The 24,748-nt window shown below is 33.2% G+C and overlaps 1 protein-coding gene across 3 annotated transcripts; it reads right to left on the minus strand.

The window, feature by feature from the left end:
- Positions 1-284: 284 nt before the first annotated feature.
- On the minus strand, positions 285-24,601 carry LOC115880100. Of its 3 annotated transcripts, none has more exons than XM_030897226.1 (5): positions 23,755-24,599; positions 16,771-17,477; positions 14,696-15,008; positions 10,423-10,791; positions 285-454 (listed from the first exon to the last, which is right to left on the minus strand). In XM_030897226.1, exons 1-5 carry the CDS (start codon positions 24,422-24,424, stop codon positions 363-365), a joined length of 2,151 nt encoding a protein of 716 aa, XP_030753086.1. In that variant the 5' UTR covers positions 24,425-24,599; the 3' UTR covers positions 285-362. The 3 variants fall into 3 exon arrangements, with proteins under 3 accessions (XP_030753086.1, XP_030753088.1, XP_030753087.1); XM_030897227.1 differs by having other exon boundaries at positions 336-454; positions 10,396-10,791; positions 23,755-24,601; XM_030897228.1 differs by lacking the exon at positions 10,423-10,791 and having other exon boundaries at positions 23,755-24,601.
- Positions 24,602-24,748: the final 147 nt, after the last annotated feature.

Raw genomic sequence — 24,748 nt, forward strand, 5'->3', positions numbered from 1 at the left:
AATTTTAGAACCTTGTTTGGTAACAAAATTTATCTTTACATCGATTATTGGAATAACATGCCCAACGCGTTACAAAAATTTAAATAAACCCAAATAATTTACTCTATATTTAGTAAAAAATAGGATTTAATAGAAAATGATGCCTCTAATTAATGTCAAATAGAACTGGCAACAAAGCTATCAATAAACAAATTTTAATGCTACAGTCTCCATCTATCGAACGGAGTGTCTATTAACCAATTTAACTTAGTAGAAAACTGCTCATGAAAACTACAGTCAAAAGAATATTTTTATTAAATCAATATAAACTAAAATAATTATAAATTTGTATAAGTAGAAATTTTATATTTTATAATTTAACTCTATGGAACGTCATGAATTTTATCCAAGCTTGTGCTTGTTCTCTTTCTTTGTAAATGTTTATTTCGCAGTTTCCTGTCTGAGGAGGCTAACGCTGTAAAAAATGTAATAAATTATTAATGAAATAAATTTGAAAAAAACATAAACTCTAGTAATAATTGGGCCGTAACGTATATTTATGGAGTTTTTTAAAAATTTAAAAGATTTATTGATGTTATCAGGAACCTTACCGAGTTAATAATGTAAATAATAAGAAGGCAGGTATAACCGTACGAATCATAAATAAATAAAAAATTAAATACGCCATAAAATTGCATTTTAAATCCATCATTGCTCTATTTTGTTGCCTGCAGCTTTCCATTTGATCCTATATAAATGTTAATGTTTTATTTTATTTTTTAAGCAGCATATAAATTATTACATATGTATATTGCATATATCAGAGGCGGCATAAGTGCCAATATTTTTAGGGGTGGTATTTTTCGACCGGTGAGGCTTTCTGGCGAAAAATTTTTTATGTTTTTTTTTAAATTATGGCAATACTGTATGTTGCCATAATTAAAAAAAAACATCGTCTCCGAATTGTCTTTACAAAAGGAACAACTTTTTTAATATTGACATTTTGAGAAGAATGCATTCTTCATAAACAAATTTGCTTGTTCTAAAATGTTTCATCACGTTTATACTTTTCCAAATTTCCATACCGTTTTAGAAAAAATTAAAAAAAAAACATAAAAATACAGTAAATTTTTAGGTCCTAAAAATCAAAAGGCGCTATGGTGATATAATTTCGTTTTCATTCTTTGATAGATTGTTATTGTTAGAATTTTAATTAACGTCATATTTTTTGCTATCTTAAAATGTTAAAGAAGCACACAACATTTATTTAGTTCAATGCTACGGAAAGGGTGGTAATAGTTATCGGAAAATTTGATGCTTTAACGGCAAAAAAATATGACGTTAGTCAAAATTATAATAATAACCACCTATCAAAGAATGAAATCAAAATATATATTTGGATTTTAATAATTGACAATATATATTTTGAATATAGTGGTAATAGGTATTACCAAAGATTAAGGCCATGTCAAAGGCCATGTCGACCTAGGTAACCGAACTATTTTTTATTTTATTAAAAATAGTCAGCTGCTGAACTGCCGGCTATAGGATTCGAACCAACAACCTTTAGATCGGTAGACTCATAGACTTAGAATAAAATATTTTATTCTAAGTTTATGGGTAGACTAGAGCTGTACCACGGCATATAAATCACACGGCAGGCCAACTCGCTTTGGCGGGAACGCTACGCGCATATCCTAGCGCACGCCGCCATTATGGGTGCCAGCAACAGAAATTAACCAGTAGTCTTTGTCATCGAGAACATATAGTTACGGCAGGTTTGAGTCAGTAGCGTGCGGCTTAAGTTATTTCATTCTTTTCTTGAGTGATATATTTTGTTTTTTTATTTTTATTTATTGTGTGAGATATTTGGTTTTTGTAGTTGAGTAGTACAATGGAAGTCCGAAATTCTTTTAGTTTTAATACTCAATCATTGCCTACGGCATTCAAAGTAATTTTTATTATTAGGTATCCTGCAAAATGACAAACAAGATTCATTTCTAAATTACTTTTTTTTCTGATTATCCGTATCTATTTTTAATTTTTATGGATAGCTCATGATAATTCAGAGAGAAAAGAACAGAGGTCTCGTTTTTTGTAATAATGTTACGGATTCCGACGTAAACAATAAAGTCTGCCGTTTTTAATAAGATGTTTGCCAGATTATTTTGGCAATTTTCAGTACCCGTGTGTAATATTCGGACACAAAGTTTTTTAAATGTTCTTCTAAACTGTGTATGGATGAATTTATCCTGGATGGGAATAATGATAGGTTTACAAGATATTGGAATTACAAGAATTTCAAGATAAAGATGTCGACCAGATTTTTATGAGTGCAACTGTACAGGGTGGGTCAAATTCGACGCTTTTAAATGGAAACACCCATTTCTATAGGAGATAGACGAAAACTAATATCGGTGTCTGGAGCTCAATTTTCATCAAAAACATGATGGCGAAAACCACACATCAATATCTGTTACCGTTTCGGAGTTACAGGGTGTTTTTCAAAAATGTGCAGTTTTAACAAATTGCTCTAACTTTTTTGCTATGGAAAATTTTGTATTTCTATGAAAACATTTCCAAAGCACCTTTTTACCTAGAATTTAATGGTTTAAGTATAATTTTTTTAAAATTAATAATTTAGGAGTTATCAACGGAAAAATTGATTTTTTATTTGGGACACCCTCTATATTTTTAATTAACTGAAAAGAATTTAAAATTACCTTTCCAAAAATATAGCACACTTGATATTTTGTTATAATTCCCTTCGAAATACAGAATTTTTAAAAGTTCGTCACTTTTAACAAGTAGGCTTTGGACCCCTTATTGATGATATGCCCGTAATGGAACTCGACGAAAACATATTTTTCCAGCAAGACGACGCACCGCTGGCTTCTGAGCGCTGAAGTTAGCAGCAAATTTTTGCATCCAATTTCAACAATAATTGAATAGCTAACCAAGACTCCAGCCGTTGGCCGTCGAAGCCGCCTGACTTAGTGCCCATGGATCTAATCCTATGGATATATTTGCGAAAAAATAAAGGTTTTTTATTCTTCCTTATAATCTAGACAAGAATTAGAAATACTTAACAGTTATGAGAGGGTATCTTTCACCCCTACTAAGTTAATGAATTCCGCGAGAAATGTTCAAAAACAGCCCCGTCTGTCCATAACAGAAGACGGTCGATATGTCGAACACCTGTAGCAAAATCTCATGTCTTGGTTTGCTATTTAGTTTTATTGTTATTAGATATAGTTTAAATGTGTGTTGATGTTGATTAAATATATTTTAAATAGTTATAAAATTCTGAATCTCTCATAGCAAATATTATTTTCGTTTTAATTGATGCTCAAAGCTAGATTTTTTTGCATTACAGGCGGTGCCTTTCAAAGCCTACTCATTTAAAGCGGGCGAATTTTTATATACTCTATATCTCGAAGAGGAATCGAGCAAAATATCAACTGTGTTATATTTTTGGAAAGGTAATTTTAAATTATTTTCAATATATTAAAAATATACAGGGTGTCCCATATAAAAAATCAAATTTTCTGTTGATAACTCTTAAATTATTAATTTTAAAAAAATTATACTTAAACCATTAAATTCTACGTAAAAAGGTGCTTTGGAAATGTATTCATAAAAATACAAAATTTTCCATAGCAAAAAAGTTACAGCGATTTAAAAGTGCATATTTTGGAAAAACACCCCGTAACTCCGAAACGGTAACGGATATCGATATGCGGTTTTCACCATCATGTTTTTGACAAAAATTGAGCTCCAGACACCCATATTAGTTTTCGTCTATCTCCTATAAAAAAGGGTGTTTCCATTTAAAAGCGTCGAATTTGACCCACCCTGTACACTCAAATCTCGCGGCAAGCTTTTATATAATATAAAATTCTGTAATGACGTTATAAGTCCATAATAAAAGTTTATTTTTTTCTTTTTAATGTATTTAAATAAAAGCTTGTTTTTAAAAAGGGTTTTTTCTTAAATTTATTTTTTACTTTTTAGTTATGCTGGTTTCTCAGTGCCACACACTTAAACTCAATTATTTTTCTTAAATAACTTCCTATGGGCATCCTAATAATATGTAAATCGATTTTCATTAAAAAAGGATTACTTAAAAAAACGACAGCTGTCAAATTTGACAGTTCAAATGTAAGACAAATAAAAAACGAAATGAAAAATGAAAACCGACTATGGGGTAGGGAGCATCCAATATATCGATTTTTATCAAAATCTTTGAGATTTTTTTGACAGCTGTCAAATTTGACAGCACATTTTTTTTCTTTCATTTTAACCCATGGCCATCCTATATATAGATTTTTATCAAAATCGGACAACTTTGAAATTTTTTTGACAGCTGTCAAATTTAACAGCTTATTTTTTTTCTTTCATTTTAGCCCATGGCCATCCTATATATCGATTTTTATCAAAATCGGATAACTTTGAAATTTTTTTGACAGCTGTCAAAAATTTGGATCATGCTTTGCAAGAAAATGTATTGTAATCGGGACTGAATCTACATGCCAAATTTCAATTTCCTACAATGAAAGGAAGTGCTTCTAAAGATTTGCCCCGAACAAACATACAAAGCAAGTTAAATAAAAGCTTGTAAAATAAGCTTTGGACTGCTTCCCATTGGTAGAGATACCTCTTACCATAACAACATTAGACACCCGAGCTGTTTAAACTCTCTGTTCCCGGTTCCCCTTCTGGTCCTCAAAACCTACAATATTATCACGACCACTATTATAAAATTGCACTTGATGATACCGTATGATCGAATAGAAACGGCGTCAGCGATGGCTATGAAATGAAGATCGCTGTCATTTTATATGTAAATTTATATAGGAAATGCCATCGATCGTCATTTCCAAGCCAACTGGACGCCGTTTTTATTCGATCATACGGTATTATTATTATATTATGATGAATATTAACAAAATTTGCTATGTCCATTGATGGACATAATTTGTACGTAGCCTCTTTAGATTGTTCAATAGATATTTTATTGGGTATTTCTTTAATTCTTGTTTGTAACTCCTGGCATGTTTTTTAATTTTAATTGTCTATTCTCTACAGTTAAATGTTTAATTGATTTTTTCATTGTTACTTTTCGAGGAGTATGCGCGGTTAACGATTCATTTGTTTAGATAAAAGTATTGTGTAAATAAAATTTAGTTTCAGTCAATTACAGTATTTTTTTAATACGACCCTATCTATCAATAGTTTATTTTCTGGGAAATTTTTTGATACGTTTTAATTCGGCCCTGACTCGGCACCCATAATGGTGTTTTCAAGGTCAAATTTTATAGAAATTTAAAACAATGGGAACTAGGCAGAGTTAAGCCGGAGTCTCATGCATCCGAAATCCGATGGTACGACATCCGAAATTTGAAGTTACCGTGTGAAATAAAAAAAGCCTGTCACATACATCCGAAAGTTCGTTCCGAAATTTGACAGTTTTAACATTTTTCTGCTGCGCTGAATAGAGATTCATGTCATGTTTTATTGGAGAAACACTTATAAAAAATAACTTCCTCGCCAAATATCCCGAAATTGCCCACTTCCCACTAAACTGTTTTTAAAAACAAATGTTTTAAAAAAAGTGAGGTTAAAAAACACACGATATCGTACAAAAGTTAAACAAAATTTAACTTTATACGACGTCGGATGATTAGTTAAAATTATCGGATAAAAATTGTTGTCAAAATATTTCGACCAATAGGAGCACCGTCGGATCGTCGTGTCATCGGATTTCGGATGCATGAGACTCCGGCTTTAGCCTGCCGTGTGATTTATATGCCGTGGCTGTACCTTTACGCCACCGGGCACCACATATTACCAACGAAAAACTTTTTAATTTTTTGAACTTCAATCAATTTTTAAAAATTCAGCCATACTAAAACGGTGTGGAAATTTGGAAAAGTATAAATGGGATTAACAATTTTAGAACAAGCAAAACGTTCTATGAAGAATGCATTGTTCTCAAAATGTCAATAATAAAAATATTTTTCATTTTGTAAAGATAATCCGGGGTCTACTGTAGGGAGTAGATTAAATTTACAAAAAAAACATAATTTTTTGAAAAAATCCAGTTGTTCTCAAAATTTCAGCAAACAATATTTTTCTTTAAAACTGGACTTTTTAACTTGAACTTATTTGAAAAACGATAAAGACACAAAGGAAGAATATGTTTCTTTTATCGAGATCTACCAGCTCCGAAAATATTTGGGCTTATTCAATATTCACTCTGTTCTGACTGATACTCTAGACTGTGACAGTATGAAGAAAAAACATTCAAAAGCTAAGAAAGAATGATTTTTGGAAAAATTTTACAGGACTCATCAATTCAAGTTTTGCAGAAAAATAATTTTGTTTTATTTATACAGGGTGAAACTTAAAAAAGTGCAAATATTTTCAGGGCTAGTAGATGTCGATAAAAGAAACATATTATTTTCTCTTTACCGTTTTTCAAATAAGTCCGAAATATAACCGTTGTTATTTTAATTTGAAAATTTCCAAAAAAAATGATTTTTTTTTAAATTTTGAGAACCAATGAATCTTTTCTGGATTTTCTTTCTTGTAAATTTAATCTACTAACTATGTTGCCATATTATCAAGAAATTATGCTTTTTAACTAAAAAATTAAAAAAAAATCCAAAAATTGTTTAAAAAAATTCCAAATTTTCAATTTTTTTTGAGGAAAAACCTCATAACCGTGTTTCTGCGGTCGAAATATACTACCTCTAAAAATACTTGCACTTATTTAAGACTCACCCTATATAATAATTCATCAAATGTTGACATTGACAAAGATTATCAACCAAACCATCTTTCATAATAAAATATTTGAAGATGGCTTAGATCTTGCTTACAGGGCCGTTTAGACTCTCAGTTAATTTGCGCAAACTGGTTTGCTCAACCCCTGCCCCCCCTCTGTATCCGCCACTGGCGTTGATTGAAAGAATTGAAAAGATACGCAACCTAATGGATAAATTCGCAACCAGGCTGATTTGATTTCCCCTTACGTCTCAAGTGCTGTACGGTGGAGACACCAATCGTTCTGCGGTCAACGCACAAAACACTTGTTTTCTCTTCGGCCGGCGAAGGTATATCGAAGACGGGGTGGATAACCTTGGGGGTGGATCAGACAGTGACAGTGTTGCCATATTAAAATGTATTATATTTGTAATGTATCGGTACTACTGCTCGAGAGCACCAAATTCAAAATTGAGAGTAATGTTCAAATTACTCTCGAATGTGTAATTATTTTCAAAGTGGATCCAGTACACGTCGCAAAAAAAACTACTAGGGTCAACAACAACACGTATATTGGCAAATGGTAAAACTTTAAAAACGGTAAATCAAATTGAAATTAGACAAAATCACTGCAGCTTCCCATTAACTTAAAGGTAAACTTGATATATAAAATACCTACAATAAATAGGTGAGAGAGAGAAATAACATTGCCTAACTGAGGCGAGAGTAATATTGCGAGAATTAGCGAAAAATGTACAATTCAGAGACCAAATTAATAGGCGTGATGCTGCCTCAGAGGGTTCACCGGCGTCTCCTCGTGACAAAATAGAAAGTTAAGATCTGCCATTCGAACAAGACAAAAAAACACATGGCCGTCAAGGGTGGTATTTTAAGTGTTTTGCAGGTCAACTTAGCGAAGCGTGTGAAAGCATCCCTTCGTGATCAACTTTCTATTTTGTATACATTAGGTAGTAGGATAATTTTAACATATTTACAAAACTAATACTAGGTGTTTATCAAAAATAGTAAAAAACAAATGCGTTTGAGTTGTATTCGAACATGTAATATTCCCAAAATTTCCAGCGTGGTACATACATTATCGTATGCCTTCTCTAGATCTACATTCCCTACAGGGTGGTCCGAACTGTATTCCGGAAACTTATACCACACTTATACTGCAGCCAATGCAGCATAAAAATAAGTAAAAAAGTTCATATAAATGTATGTCCTAAAATGCTTAGTTTCATAGATACAGGGACGGGGTGTAGAAGTTTCATTTTTATTTCAATTTTTTCTATATTATTTTTGTAGTAACGTCAATATTTGAATGAAAATTGGTGTCTGGGAGTTTTTTGACATGAGAAATTTGATTTGGGTCTGGTCTAGTAAGCGATCTTCCATTTTTAATAGTGTTTAGGGTTTTTTTCACTTCTGAAACCTCGACTGTTAACTGATTGGCGGGAGTAATAGTAGGCGTTTCTTCGTTTCTTGGCTAGTAAATTCCGGTCTTCCCTCTACAAATAAAGTCTTATAGTGTACATGCCTTGCCAATTGTCTAGACTAATCCAATTATCTGTAGTTGCTGTTTTTAGCTTTTTTATTACTCTCCATGCCTCACTATTTGTGCTTCTCCCACGGCGTTTTCAATTTCAATGCATTTATTTTCCCAAGATATGTTTTTTTCCTCTGTTATAGCTGATCTTAGTTGACGGTCTTTTAATTTGTACTGTTCTCTGTTTTGAGGACTTTTTTGAGTCAGCCATTTCTGGTAGGATTTATTTTTATAAGGTTTTTAATTTCATCTGTCATCCAATAAGGTTCGCCACGTTTTTTGTTGGTTATTACTACTTCTTACTTCATCTAGGGTTTCGTTGGCAGCTTGGTGTATTGCACGCTTAATGGTTTCGTATTCAGTTTCGACATCTGGATTGGTCTCAAGACATTGAAGAATATTCTTTAATTTGGATTGGTATAGCTGTGTATTGTTCTCGTTTTGTATATATTTGTGGTCTTGTATATTAAAATATTCACTACAGCTGGCGTACGCTGACTGTGCCGCTGCGTTAAAAAGCAAAATAATTTTGACCGTTGGAGTGCCTTTGTTCGGCAATTTCTACATCGCCTACTATCAGAGTCCATGTACGACGTACGGCAGTCTTCTGTCTCTGTCTAACTCATCGTGCGGTAGTGACGCGACGTAAGTCGGAGTTGTATCGTATTAAGGCGGGGCTTAGGCGATATCTCCGGTCGCCTTCGCATGAAGTCGTGGAGACTCGGTAGGCTTAGAAGTTAGATATTCTCGATATTTCATAAGGGGATATATCACATTTCGTTAAGGGGATATTTCATATGATTCATTATACGTAGTATTTAAAACTTTTATATGAAAATTCAAAAAACGTTTAAAGTAAATTGGAAACATTTTTCGAGCTTGTCCGAGATTATTAAAAATGATATAACCGGTTGTATTTCAGAATACACCACAGAAATAAAAGAATCCGAAATAAAAAAGCGCGTTATTTTATTCGGTGCAAGAAGACGATACAACAGATATTACAGAAAAGTCACTTGTGTCTAGCCCTAGCAGGCAACTATTAAACCCAACTAATCACGTTAGAGTTTTTGACCAAACACATATGAATTAACACCCTCCAAATAACCACGCTAACCAACCTGATGGTCAAGCTTAATCATTGCCTGCTGGGGCTAGACACTTCTGAAAAGTCTCAGTGTGCTATTTCAATTCGATATGTTAATAAAAGCGGCTAAGTCAAATATATATCTTTGCGAATTTTATTTAATGAAATATTAAATAACATTGTTATACATTTAGAAATAAGGTTTGCATATAGGTATTACATGTCTCAATTATTTTTATTTCTCTCTTCCGGATCCGAAATTTAAAGAATCCTATAAAAAATTTCCAACGCATTTAACATCTGATTTAACAAACTTGTTATATTGATACATTGCTAACGCATTTAATAATGATTTAATAGTGATTTAACAAACAAAAAATGTTATTGACCAACATAAATTAATGAATAAATTGCAGGTATTAATAATAGATTTGATAATTTCGATTATAAAATAATTTAAGGAGAATAATCCTGGAAATATATTTCCAGAGGCTTTTAAATTGTTTGTTTTGTTTGTTACTACACCATTTACAAGTACTTGGGTTGAGAAACAATTTTCATGTTTGAAATGCATTAAAATTTATAATAGATTAGTAGATATAGTAGATTCCATCAAAAATAAACGTTTATCGCCACTTCCCTTACTTTCAATCTAAACAGAGGGAGGGGGCAAATAGACACAACTAAAATTTTGTCGCCTACCCAGTCACACGGGTCACGAGCCGCCACTGATAGAAAATCCGTATTATTAACGTACTCTACCCAAAATCCGTACGGATTAATGCGTAGTTCTGGCAACACTGTCTCCGGCAACCCCACTCTGTCGAAAGTAGAACTACGGTATGTAAATGACTATCAGCGCGCAGCGGCGCAAAGCTAAACTAGATCTCGGACAGGCTGACGGTAACGCCAGCTACATCTCGGACATGTTTTGTGCCACGAAATCGCCCATAAGGTTGCGCATCTTAGAATGAAGTATATTATAATGAATCTGTCTTAGATTGCTTACATCGAACCTAGATAAGTTAAATCACACCTGATTTACTTGCAGACGTCCCTTCCAAGCCTGGCTCCTCGAAAATGTTGGGCAGACTCGGTATTTGCGGCATGCTCCTGTAGCGCAACCGGTCCAGCAACAGACAGGAACTGGGATGCGTTGCGGCGCTGTTTTTGAACGTTATGCATGACCTGGTCGTGACGGAGGATTTGCGATTGAGGAACGGCAAACTGACCACGTCGAACAGCTCGGAATCGGTGGATTTTAGGGTTTTGACCGAACTTCTTCTCGGCCCTTCGATGACGGGGATGACTTGCGAGGCGTAGGTGCATTCCGTCGACGGTTTGATGCTGATTATGTCCGATTTCTTGGTATCGACCGGGATTTCAGTCACTTTCAAATCGGCTCCTATTCGAATTAGAACAGGAAACATACATAAAGTTTTCATTTCCATTAAAGAAAGTGGCGCGCATTAAGATATTTAACTAGACTTCTTATACATCCGAATGCTCTTCATAATATGACGGGTAGAGACGAGAGGTAGAGGCAAAAAGAATTATCTTGTGAAATAAAAAGTGGTTATCAACAAACAGGGAACAACTAAGATGGCGCTGCTATAGCAAACTGTTTACTAACTTTACTTTATTTATATCTGCCATGTTCAGTTCGATTCATTATTGCTTATTGGTTATTGCACTAGGGTCCTATTGACCATATAGTCATGGTGGCGATTGCTAGACGGGCTCCAGCCTTTGCGCTCCCCTCCCCTCTGTTAACCAGATCACCAGATCTCCAAAATTGTTAAATATGCTTGATTTTATATTAAAATAGCGAATAAGTGTGGTGGTAATTCTCCCAATTTGTGTCAGAGAATCTTCAGATTGTATTCGTTGAAATTTAAATGAAAATCATTATTACAAATTGTGTGTGTCATACTATTATGCTTACAAAAACCTAAGTACAAAGTTGTAGTTTTTTTTTCAGTGTAGAAATAAAACAGAAAAAAGTGACGGTAATATTCTGAGGTTATCCCCAAAACCATTTTTTGGGTTAACAATATCTACCTACATACATTTGCATTGTATGACGGGTAGTTCCCTGATTTCAAACACTAACATCAAATCAATAGGGAAAAATTGACCAAAAAGTAAGGCAAACAAATATGCAAAAAAATCCACCCGGGCCCTTTCTCACAATTCCACCCGGGCTTCTCTGGCCCAGTCCGACCCGGCATTGCACTGTGGTCATTTGTATAATGTAGTATGAGTGAGAGAGGGATTAATCACCGCGACCTTAAAGATCTATTGTGTCCCCCTTTCTTGAATTATAACTCATCATACAAAGTCTATACCTCATCATATATGGCGATTTTCCTGTTGTAGGGGTATTTCCCATTCTCTTCTGACAACACATGTTCAACCTCCGAGGAATGGGCATCTATCTCCTACGGTGGGGGTTTGGCCCTCCGTACCTTTCACAATCAAGGAACTTGTCTCCGGCTGAGGTACCCGTGAGGGAGAGGCTGGAGGATCTGTCACCATTTTCTCCACCTCTTTAACTTGGTCTCTCCTTAGACCTGATACCGGTGTTGTCCCAAATCTATAATAGAGGATACATCTCTCTTTCTCCATTGCCTCCTTTGGGTTTTCAAGAAACCTTTATTTTTCCCTTTTAGGTGGCCCCTTGTTCAAACAAAATCCCATACGAGATGATTCTCCTTACCTCTATATACTCTCCAATATCCATAGAACATTTTTAGATGTCCATCACTCGTCGTAAAACGGTGTCCAGTTAGCTTTTGGAAATGACGATCGATGACATTCCCCATATAATTAATTCTACATAAAAAACCACAGCCACCGTCATTTCCAAGCCATCTCTGACATTTTTTTTTCAATTGCATGGTACATATAACCGCATTTTCATCATTCAACGTCCAGTGAATTTGAAAAACTACAGTATGTCCCCGGATTGTCTTTACAAGAGGAAAAACTTTTTATTACTGACATTTTGATTAAAAATTTGCCAGTTCTAAAATTGTTAATCCTGTTTTCTAAATTTCCATACTGTTTTAGAGAAAATTAAAAAAAAAACATGAAAATATGGTTGAATTTTGATTGGTTTGTTTGAAAATTTGTTTCTATGGTAATATAATTTGTTTTGTTTCTATGGTAATATAATTTAGATTTCATTCTTTAATAGATGGCATAGATAAAAGAAACAAGTTTAGATTGGAATGCTCAGCTTGCCGCCAAAACTTATAATTGTTTTGGGGTGCATACACGTTGTACGGAATCTGGCTCTGCTATATAGCGGTGGCTTCTCTGGCGGTTGCTAAGAACAACCGTAAACAAGAACAGAAATAATTCTCTCTTGTCAAAGTCAGAATCTTCAAAAATTATTAATTCTTTCAAAATTTAAACTGCCCTCATTGAAAAAATACCGAAAATATTTAAAGCGTTCATTTTCAAAGTAATTATTGCTACCTTGTGAGTTTAATTTAAATTTTATTTATTCAAACCCGTAATAAGTGTGAAAAAGTGGCATTAAAAAGTTAAAAAACTGTGTGAACTGTGAATTGCAAAAACCATCGTGGATCGTGGCATAACGTCAGTTTCCAGTGTTTCATAGGTTTCATACATGTCCTTATATAAAATAAAGTTTCTTATATGCAACACACTGTATTTTATTTAAAAAATTAAAAGAAAATAATAAATTTGAATAAACAATATTTAGCGACATAATTCCGGAAAAAGCCGAACCGCTCCAAAATTATCAAAAGCTTTGGAGAGCGACCGTTGTAAGAATAGCTTTGATTCAATAAATTTCCTTTATCTATGATAGATGAAATAAATTTAAGATAAATAAATTTTGTGCTTCTTTAACATTTTAAAACACCAAAAAATATTATGTTAATTCAAATTCTATAAATAAAAATCTATCAAAGAATGAAAACAAAATTACATTACCATAGACTGCCATAGAAACGCGTTTTGATTTTTAGGACTTGGGAAAAAATTAAAATATACTTTCATGTTTTTTTTTAATTTTCTCTAAAACGCAATGGACATTTGGAAAAGTATAAACTGGATTAACCATTAGTTTAGATTGGAAAGTGCCCATAAGGACAATGTAAACACTATTTGGCGCTATTCTTGCAACGGTCGCGACCCAAAGCTTTTGATAATTTCGGATCGGTTCGGCTTTTTCCGGAATTATGTCGCCAAATATTGTTTATTCAAATTTATTATTATTTTCTTTTAATTTTATAAATAAAATACAGTGTGGTGCATACAAGAAACTTTATTTTATATTTTATATAAGAACATGTATGTGAAATACCTATGAAACATTGGAAACCGACGTTATGCCACGATCCACGATGGTTTTTGCAGTTCACAGTTCACAACACAGTTTTTTAGTTTTTAATGCCACTTTTTCACAATTATCACGGGTTTGAGTAAGTAAAATTTAAATTAAACTCACAAAATAGTAATAATTACTTTGAGAATGGACGCTTTAAGCACTTTTCGGTATTTTTTGAATGAGGGCGCTTTAAATTTTGAAAGATATTATAATTTTTGAAGATTCTGACTTTGACAAGAGAAAATTATTTCTGTTCTTGTTTGCGGTTGTTCTTAGCAACCACTATAGCAGCGCCAGATTGCGTACAACGGTCGCGACCCAAAACAATTATATATTTTAACGGGCTTTCCCAATGAGGTTATATATAGGGGTATATAACTTATTAATTATACTTTACTAAAGTATATAACCTCATTGGGCTTTCCCATGGTACAAAGAAAACAAGGTATGATCGATAGCGACTCCAATTTCGTTAAGTTTGCACATACCACCTGTGACGTGATCCGCCATACAAAAAAATATCCATATTGTTCAATTGCCACTAATATAAAAAGACTTAAAGTAGGGAAGAATTAGGACATAACCCCAAAAGTTATGTCAAATCATAGAGCTTGACATTTGAAAATTTATTTTCATTTATTATGTGTCATCTGAGAATTTGAAATTGGCGCGCGGAGCTTGCCGACCAATGGTCCCGTTTATCACCAGTGACGTAGTGACCAACCTGCGCAATATCATACTTTGTATTCTTTGTATCATGGGCTTTCCAATCTAAATTTATTTCCTTTATTTATGCCATTATAGAACATCCATTTTTTTATGAAGAATTATTTTCTCAAAATGTCAATAAAAAAAAATCCTCTTGACAAGTTTTTTCTAAAGACAATCCGTTGACAATTTTGACATACTGTATACGTAATACACAGAAAAAATATCTGCCTTTTACCTATAGAAAAGTTATTAGTCGGCAAATTCCCGGTCTGGAATGTCATTTTCCGTTGTGCAAAATCCATATGCAGCGTAAAGTCTTTCGGGCACCGTTTCAGCCGGCCCAGTGCTTCAGCCGAGATATCCGAAAAGCAAACGGTGACGTGCGAATCCGCCTCGTGGGTGATGTTTTGCCGGAATTCCGGAAAGGTGATGGTGATATCCAGACCGTCTTCGTCGTCGTCCTCTTCGACAGGACTGGGGGCATCGGGGGAAGGGAGGAAAAACCCGTCCATGGAGTCCTGGCTTTTTCGACGTTCTTCTTCGTTAATCTAGAAATATTATCTGGTAATTTAAAATCCGATGAAAAATTACCGGAGCGGAGGCATTAAATTAATTCATGTGAATTCGAATAAAATAAGTGGCTGTTCCTCAATAAGTGCGTATACACATGTGAACAGAGCCCCGGATCTACAATTTTCTTGAACCGGTGCAGAAACTTCATAGTAACGCCCCCTCTCTCCATTGTTTGAAATAAATTACTTAAAATAACTTACAAATATCGTATGATCGAAAAAAAAAACCGGCGTCCAGTTGGCTTGGAAAAGACGACCAATAACATTCCCCATAAGTATAATTTTATATATAAAATGACAGCGATCTTCATTTCCAAGCCATACCTGTTTTTTTCGATCATATTGTATATAATCGCTGGCATTTTGAACGGGAGAATAAGAACCTTTTAATTATTAAATTTGTACATTTTTGCGGCAAGTTTTTATTTTCAACCATATTATGTTCTAGAACAAATCGAACAAATATATTCGACGCCATTTTAATTCACTCCGTTTATATAGTTTCGTTTTGGAAGTTCAATTTAATATTTCGGCTGAAATTTATAAATACAAAGGTAATAAAGTATATCAAATATATATTACATGAAGAATCCTGGAGAAAATGACGTTTCTGCAGTAGTAGGTATGTCCCATATATATGAAAAATAGGTAGTAAATAAACACTTACTTTTTGAGATGCAAGAAAATGCTGTTATAATCTCTTTAATCGGCGATTTTTTTGAAAATGGAAACAATTTACTGCAAGGTAAGATCATTTTTAACTATAACCCACATTAATTATCTGCAGTATGTGTGGTTTTATCTATAATACAATAAATCTATGATACATATTAGTTGATAAATTTGTTCTTTATACCTATTTATCTTTATTTTAAAATGTAAAAGGGAAATTAGGTTTATTTCATATTTATTTTATTTTCAAGTTTTGTTAAATTTCCTGGTAAAATGCATCTTAGTGTAGACCTAGTATATTTATATTTTATATTCATATTTTTTACATTGTTAGTTTTAGCACAGGTTTTAGTTTAAAAAAATCAGTTTTTCTGTTTTCAGGTTTTTGTTTGTGTAAGGCTCCCGTTCTCATGTTCCTGTGTCCGTTTTCTGTCCTTGAAGTCTGCGAATACGTTTGTTTATTTACAAATTACTGTAAGTCATGCTTATACCTAACTAATTTACGTTAAAAGTACATATAATTAACTAATTGGTATTGAAACAATACAATCCTCTATATTTTATATTTATTTAGTCACGTTGTTCCATATTTCAAGTAAATATATGTGAATACATTATTTTTTGGTTTTATTTATGAAAAGAAAATATACAAAATACATTTGAACTGAAAGAGGGCCCGCCATTGAATAACCGGAAACAGAAATGAAAATTAAGCTATCGTGTCCTTATCATGTCAACCTGTCAATTGGAAAATTAGTTCTCCAGACGACAACGAAGGCGGTAGAAACAAGACAAGGTGGCGTATCGTGTTTCCACGATTTAACACAGAGTTGACACTTCTTTCTAGTTAATTATTTTATGGATACAACTGACTAACGCCAGCTGTTGCTAGGATATTCTATTAATTTTAAATGTATGTAGTTTTTTAGACATTGTGAATGGTCGTAAACTAAAAAGTATAAAGTGTAATTGAAACCACTAATTTATTCCACTAATTGTGAGGTTCTGAATGAAGCTTAACGCTCTGTCGTGATCATTATTAAAGTTACTATTATTGTTAACTTACCAACTTAGGTTCGCCAGGTTCCTTTACAACTTCTGCTTGCAGTTCGTTGGTCTTCCGCTTTTTCGCTCCCGATTTACTAGACAAAAACTTAATATGTATCTTATTATTCTCTTTAGCTTTCGACTTCGACTCAGCGTCCCTATTCGCCGTTAAATTTTCCTGTAACTCGTTCACTCTATCTTCGGAGTTCGATTCGCCCTCTTTGAACTGACCAATCAGGCCTTTCAAACTCGAAATCAGGTTCTCTATATTATCTATCATGAAAGTTTTGTTGTTTTCGTTCTCTATGTTGATCAAGTTAACAGCTTCTTTGTTTAGTAAGTTGATGTTTTTGTACAGTTCGTTCAGGATCATTTTGTTGCCTTTTTGATGATTCGGGGAGTTTTCTTCAAGTTTCTGGTGATCGTTTTGATCGGGGGATTTTTTATTCTCGACAGCGTTGCTTTGGCTGACTTTGGCTTTTAAAAGGGACGACGTTTCTCGGATTTTTTGTTGGAAAGCCAGCATTTTTGACGTGATATTTTTGTCGTGTTCCGCGAATTTCTCTTCGTAATTAGGTTGTTTTGGAGGTTTAGCATTTAATCTGTTCGTTCGATAGGAGTTTGTGAGTTTAGGAATTAAGCTGGCTTTTGGTCTAGAAACTTTTTGTTCCACTTTTTGGACCCCTTCTTTTTGTTCTTTATTAATTGCATTATCAGACTTCTTATCTAGAAATTGATGTGATTCTAGTATGATCATTTATGTATTTAGCTGAAGAAACTGGATATTTTATATTCTGCTTTCTAAAGAAGTATTGCTCGGTCATTTAGAAAAAAGAAAATAAATTGTTTATATCTGGCAAACTATTTTTTTCTACTAAATAATTTGAAATAAAAATCTTCTAGCATATAATCAATGATGGCTGAATAACCGAAACCGGTCACAAATAAAGATTTTTTGATAGTGGTTTGACATTGATTTTGTTTATCACATTAAGTTTTATCTGTCATTAGTCATTAAGTCTGACGCTGCTTCAACATAGCTATCAAATTAATTCAACCTTAACAACTAGTTATCATTTTCAGTTAAAAGAAAAAAATTCTCAGAAATCTGCCGAAAATGGAAACTATCCAAATTGATATGATTCTATTAGTTGTTGACTGCAGTGTGCATTCACCAATTAATAGAATATTGAAATGCTCTTTACTTATCTAGTTTGGACGTTTTTATGATGTTAAAAATAATATTTATAAAATTCGATCAACTACAGGGTGGAAATTAATGTATACTTTACTCAACAAAATTTGGTCATAGATTCTTGAACAAAAATAGGTAACCCGTATTTTTTATTTTTGGCGAGTGGCCCCCCTTTTCGTATTTACAGCCCCCTGAATTTCGCTCCTAAAAAGAATTTTTTTTAATATCTCAGGGCCCTGTTGGACGAAAATCACTAAATTTGGTACACGTTGTTTTACCATAAAATGACATTTTTTAATGCTATTAACTTTTTTTTATTTTCATCAGTGGCGTCCCTACGGTATTTAAACTAAATATTATTTAAGAAAAAAATGATACGCCACTGGTTTTTTTTTTAAATAAAAATTATTTTTAAAATCTACATAAAATTTTGGACAAGTTTATCTCTTGACTTTTTTTCGTACGTCGCACCGTTTTCGCGTAAAAAAATAAAAACCATTTTCATACATGACTAAATAAAAAAAAACGGCAAACTTAAGTTTAAAATATTTTTTTATTTTCAAAAATCTTGTTTTATTACCTAAGTGCGAACCAAAATGCCCAAAAACCTAAATTGCCGTTTTTTAAATTTTGCTATGAAAATTTACATTAAAATTTTAGCGATTTGGTCAGGTATAAAAATGGTTTTTATTTTTTTACGGGAAAACGGCGCGTCGTCGTACCAAAAAAAATCAAGAGATCAAATATAATATGTTCCAAATTTAATGTAGATTTTAAAAATAATTTTTATTAAAAAAAAAAACAGTGGCGTACCATTTTTTTCTTCAATAATATTTAGTTTAAATACCGTAGGGACGCCACTGATGAAAATAAAAAAATAATAGCATCAAAAAATGTAATTTTATGGTAAAACAACGTGTACCAAATTTAGTGATTTTCGTCCAACAGGGCCCTGATATTAAAAAAAATCTTTTTAGGAGCGAAATTCAGGAGGCTGTAAATCCGAAAAGGGGATCACTGGCCAAAAATAAAAAAATACGGGTGACCTATTTTTTTCAAGAATCTATGACCAAATTTTGTTGCATTAATTTCCGGACACCCTGTATAGTCGACAACATGAGAGAAATAGTTGTGGCTGATTTTCGAAGTGTGTGCCTTTAACATGAAAAGATCTTTTGAAAAGAGAATCATTTTATGCAGTAAACAGGAAAAGAAGCATTTTGAGCATTTGATTCATCTAGCTAATTTTTGTCACATAATAATACGTTTATATCTAGTTTTAATTCTCTAAAAGCCCCATACTCACACTTCGCTCCTTCCTCGCGTTACTTCCTCGCGTCCCTTCGTTCAAAAATCATATATTTACTATGGGAAAATGTAGATTTTATGCGACTGTGTGTTCCTTCCTCCTTCGTCAAAACGCTACTTCGTCCGTTTACTTCCTCGAAACGGTCCTTCCACGTACTGTCGGTTTTTGGAGGAAGTAGCAAAGGAATTATCACGAACACAAAATAAATATTAAAATATATAAAATATTTAAATCGATCTTGGATTTCATTCGTAGTTGATTTCTTGATTTGGCAGTACGTCTGTACAGGGTGCCCCATTTTCGTGTGTTTTGCAGGGTTTCTCGTTTATGAGTCGGAATACAAAGATACGGTTTTCACATTACGCTGTTACTTTTTTATGAAACTAAAGATGCTACATACAGATATGTCCTAGCTCTCTTACTTCCTAAAATACAGGGCGAATCTGAAATTATTGCATTTTTCGATCCCCTTTGTATCATAACTTATCGAAAAGGTGAAAAAAGTCTCCCATACAGTTTTTTACGTAGAATGCAGTGACGTAACTCTGACGTCTTTTTTTAAATTGACTAAAACTTATATGTTTTTTTAAATACGATATTTTGTATATTATTTTATTTTCCTTGTTACGACGTTTCTAAAATACTTATTTTCATAAACGGGGTAAAAATGCATTATTTAACTTTATTACATAGTCGGCCGGTTTAAATTAGGTAATCAAAACAATCAACTAATTTATTCGACGTAAAATGTTGGTTATTGGCATGTTATTTAAAAGCAGCACAAGTTCAGTTTCCGTGTAGTTTATCAAAATATCACGATGCAAAGCAAAATTATCTGGTAAAATTAAGTTAAATAAAATAAGAGCCGTTTAGCAGTTTAGCAGTACCTAAATAAATAAATATAGAGCATATTATAATTTTCGAAAGCTCTCGTTAATCAAAAATTAACAAGGTAAATAAAATAAAAAAATAAAAAATAATATATAGAGTGTCCCATAGACTTTTATTCTAAGTCTATGGAGTGTCCTGTTTAAAAAAAAGAACATAAGTTTGAGTCATTTTTCGAAATAGACAGCTCCCAACGAAGAACCACTTTCGTCACTGCCATTCTACCTGAAAAACGAGACACGGGTGGTGGGTAAGTACTCAATAGGTAGAACAAAACAAAAATCAGGGTATCCGGTATATACCTGTACATTTAGATGAACAGTCTAATTTTATAAAAGGTATTTCCAACGACCGCATAGTAAATACCCGATATAATACCAGTAATGTCAGGAATACGAGTATATCTACAATATTTCTTATATATATTGTAGATATTATATATTGGTATATTTCTATTCCCGGCATTATACCGGGTATTTACTATGCCATCGTCGTAAACTCCTTTTATTAAAATTAGGATGTTCATCTAAATCTACAGGTATATACATATATACCCAGATTTTATTTATCTACAAATTGGGTACTTACCCACCGCCCATGACTGACCCATTTCACCTTTTCGATAAGTTATAAGATAATCGAGATACAAAGGTTATCGAAAAATGCAAAAATTTCTACTAATTAAAAAATAAAAAGTAAAAGAAAGAAATAACTTTGAACTAAGAAGGCTAGGATAAATATGTATTTCAAAGTTATTTCTTATTTCTTATGTAGCATATTTAGTTTCATAATAAGTAGAACAATGATGTGAAAACAGCATCTTTATATCTCTACTCATAAACCAGAAAGCCCATAAAACACACACAAATGGGACATCCTGTACATCTAGCAATCGCCAGTCGATATAAAAATAATTCACACACAATAGTCTAAAAAATGGAAGAAAAAAACAATATTGTCTTCATATTTGTGAAAAAATGCATGTCCATATTTATGTAATCGTAGCGACAAAAATAAAAAATAGAAATAATGTGCATGATGCCTTTACAAAAATATCTGAAGAAATGGGGATTGACATCATTAACGTTTAATTAGTATGTCATATTTCATGGTTTCGATATAAATTACATAATAAACTTTACTCTATTGTTGACTCGCTTTGTACATTCATACTGATATACCTTGTACATGATACTGAAATATTCGGATTTATTAAAAAAAATATATTATTAAAATTCAATTTTTATTTTTGACACGACAAAGAATTGCAGTTTTATAAAATAAAAATTATGCGCCTTTCGGATTTTTTAAAAATTTCAGAGGTTACTAGATATTTCGTATTAAACATGTAGCCGCTATATTAAAAATATTTTGTGGTGTGTTGTTGCATAACTGACTAATTTCCAAGCATCGAATATACTGTTGCGAGCCGGTGTGGACTCGACCTAACCTCACAATATGGCCCGCCCTCGGATGACCTTAACATCGCATAGACACCGCAATGATTCATTCGTTCGAGAAGAATCGAGACCCACTAGAATGGACTCGTACATACGAGAACATTCGAAAACCTTCTCTATGCGCCTAACGATCTTTGGACTATTCTAGATTTCTTTTACCTGTCGGTATAAAAGCCGGCGGCAGTGGCCTAGAGAGGGCAGTTATAAATATACAGTTGACGCGCTAAAATTCAAAATAAATTCTTAGTTATAAATCTTTTGTAAATAGTTCTATAAGTCTTTTATCGTTATTATTTTTGTTAATTAGTGTTAAATAAATAGTGTTTAAATAAATTGTGACTTTCTATCCACACGGAACCGACGAAAAACGTAACAATACGAAGGAAGGAAGCGAAGGGACGAAGGAACGCGAGGAAGTAACGCGAGGAAGTAAGGCGAGGAAGGAGCGAAGTGTGAGTATGGGGCTTAAATAGTTTAGACATGTTTTAAATCTGTATCTTTTTATTACCGTTGAATATTTTACTCTATATCCTTTATTTTTTGTTAAATTAACAGCCACCTATATTTTATCAAATAAAAAACATCTACTGACGCAAAATCATAAAAATGGAAATATCTAGGAAAATCTTTGTCTGAGAAGTAGGCAACATTTATAGTATTTTGAAGCTATATGAATTCTCCAATAAATACCGAAATAATATACTGGGTGTTGCATTTAAAATAAAGGAGTAACTTGCTTTTTAGTTCAGTCATCGGGGATTTTTGCTTGGAAAAAAGTCCGGCAGTTTTGCAACTTTGCAGGTTTATAGGTTTTGGGGTTCCTAACTAAAATCCATAAAATGCACAATTCCAGACTTGCCGCCGGCGCCGCCATCTTGCCAAGATGGCGCCCAAAATCGGTATTTTGTGAATATCTCGAAAACTATGCGTTTTTCGCGATATATCATCAAATATGATAAATTATGTATAGTCGATTTTTCGAAATCAAATGTCGATTAGGGTTCACTAAAACTAGTTTTAGTTTAGTTTCTTCAATTTTGTCATAAAATAGTGTCTCCCCAGAGGCCTACTCCACTAGATAAATTAAAAACTTTAACTTATCTGCACAAGCCCGACGGATCTGGCTCATTGTGTCTGCTGTGCTGGGCTCATCAGGGTGGTCTCTCAATACGTCCAACTCTTCATCTTCAGCCGCCAGAGGGATATCTACAGGCAAGTCCAACTCCTCTTCATCGGATTCGTCGAGTGACACTTCAGTGACGTTGTCACAGGATTTCTCATTGCAGTATGCACAAATCATTGAACATTTTAATCCTGCTTTTCTGCATCCGCAGGCTTTACCACAGTTGTTGGTTTTGCATTTACAGGATAAAAATGCCAATAGTCTTTCAACGTTGTGACTGGAGTAATGCCTGTTTTTATTTTCTTCCAACCCCATTCTTCGGCGTCTTTGGTACAGCCAGACCAATGCTGAACCTGGTGGTAAGTTCGCAATAAATGCTGTCCAGCACGACAATTAATTATTCATAAATTAATGAGCGAATTAATGATACGCCACTGTTTCATGACAAAATTGAAGAAAGTAAACTATAACTAGTTTTAGTGTACCCTAATCGACATTTGATTTCGGAAAATCGACTATACATAATATATCATATTTTACGCAAAATTGTAAAATTTCCAGAGATTTTGTGCGTAAACGGTTGACTTTAGAGAAAATTTTCATAAAACCTTTTTTATATAAAATTTTATTCTCTTTAATTTTGCTCTCCTCAAATTTTCGCGAAAAAAGCATAGTTTTCGAGATATTCACAAAATACCGATTTTAGGCGCCATCTTGCCAAGATGGCGCAAGTCTGGAAATGTGCATTTTATGGATTTTAGTTAGGGACCCCAAAACCTATAAACCTGCGAAGTTTCAAAACTTCCGGACTTTTTTCCAAGCAGGCCCCTTTTTTGATCCCCAATGACTGAACTATTTAAAGGCGACCAATGTTTAATATCACTTTTTTCTCACTCAAAGAGAAAAAGTTTTGCACAGAAAAACAATTATTTTTTTTTAAAACAAAACTAAACTTCCTGAATATTTTTACATTCAATCATTTCCACCCTCTATAATTAACAATTAATATAACAAATATACAAACTTACTTTTAGGAGCATCATTCAAAGTAAACGATATAACCGTAGGAACCGCCCCTCCAGAAACTCCGGGTTGATCACATTCACATACTATGTGAGCTTTTGTATTTGCCACGTCATCACCGACCAGTTCTTTTTCACAACGACTTGAAGTAATGGGAATGGAGTCAGGTGGCAGTTGAAGTATTTTTGACTTTCTGTTATCAGGTAACATTTCTACTCTCGATAAAACTTGCCTTTCTAATGAAGAAACTGTTTCTAATAATGTTGGTTCTATTGTTGTTGGACTTGCGTTTAAATCTTGCTTAATTTTCTCATTTTCTACTCTTGCAACACCAATTTCATCTACGTATATTACATTGTTGTTGATTATTTGAATTTCACTTGTATTATTTAACCAATTTTCTATTTTGAAATCCAATTCATCTTCTTTATTTTCATTCGCAATTTCAGAATTAGACTTGCATTCGTCTAAATTAACATCGCTTCCTGAATTTAAGTTTTCTTCTTCTTTAATAGTATCCACCTTTTCTGGTAAGTCATTTATCGAATTTAGAAACAACCCAAAAATATTTTCTGTTTCTTCTAAAGCCACTAATATAGCTTCTTCCCTAGATAAATCTCTAGATGAATCTGATTTTGAGTCTTGCTCACCCAACTCATCTTTTGCTTGAGACATGAGTGGTGATTTTACGAGAAAATTTTGTGTTCATACTTGACAGTTGATGACATTGAAAGATGCTGACAATGTAATTAAAATGGTCTAAATTAAACAGTAATAAAAAATCATCTATAAAATGCTTATCGAGAACAATAGATAATGTCCAGGAAGAGTCTTAAAGAAACAGAAGAAAAGGAAACAGTTCAGACAGTTATCCACGTAGTATATCCGTTTATTTTGGAACCGAGTGATAAACACGCAAGGGTTTCAGGAGATAAATCTTTCAGCACATTACTGACATTGGAACCTGATAGAGATAATGAAGAATTTTAGAAAATGTTG

This window comes from Sitophilus oryzae, unplaced genomic scaffold, assembly GCF_002938485.1.
Source record: "Sitophilus oryzae breed Bouriz unplaced genomic scaffold, Soryzae_2.0 scaffold_1614_pilon_pilon, whole genome shotgun sequence".
NCBI lineage: Eukaryota > Metazoa > Arthropoda > Insecta > Coleoptera > Curculionidae > Sitophilus > Sitophilus oryzae.

What these genes read in the sequence shown, in the direction of transcription:
- LOC115880100 (XM_030897226.1), bottom strand. Translation starts at nt 24,424, where the DNA reads ATGTCTCAAGCAAAAGATGAGTTGGGTGAGCAAGACTCAAAATCAGAT. An exon ending in TTTGAATGATGCTCCTAAAA is followed by an intron (nt 17,478 to 23,754) that starts GTAAGTTTGTAT and finishes ATCAATTTCTAG; the next exon opens with ATAAGAAGTCTGATAATGCA. An exon ending in GACTAATAACTTTTCTATAG is followed by an intron (nt 10,792 to 14,695) that starts GTAAAAGGCAGA and finishes TAATTCGAATAG; the next exon opens with GAGCCGATTTGAAAGTGACT.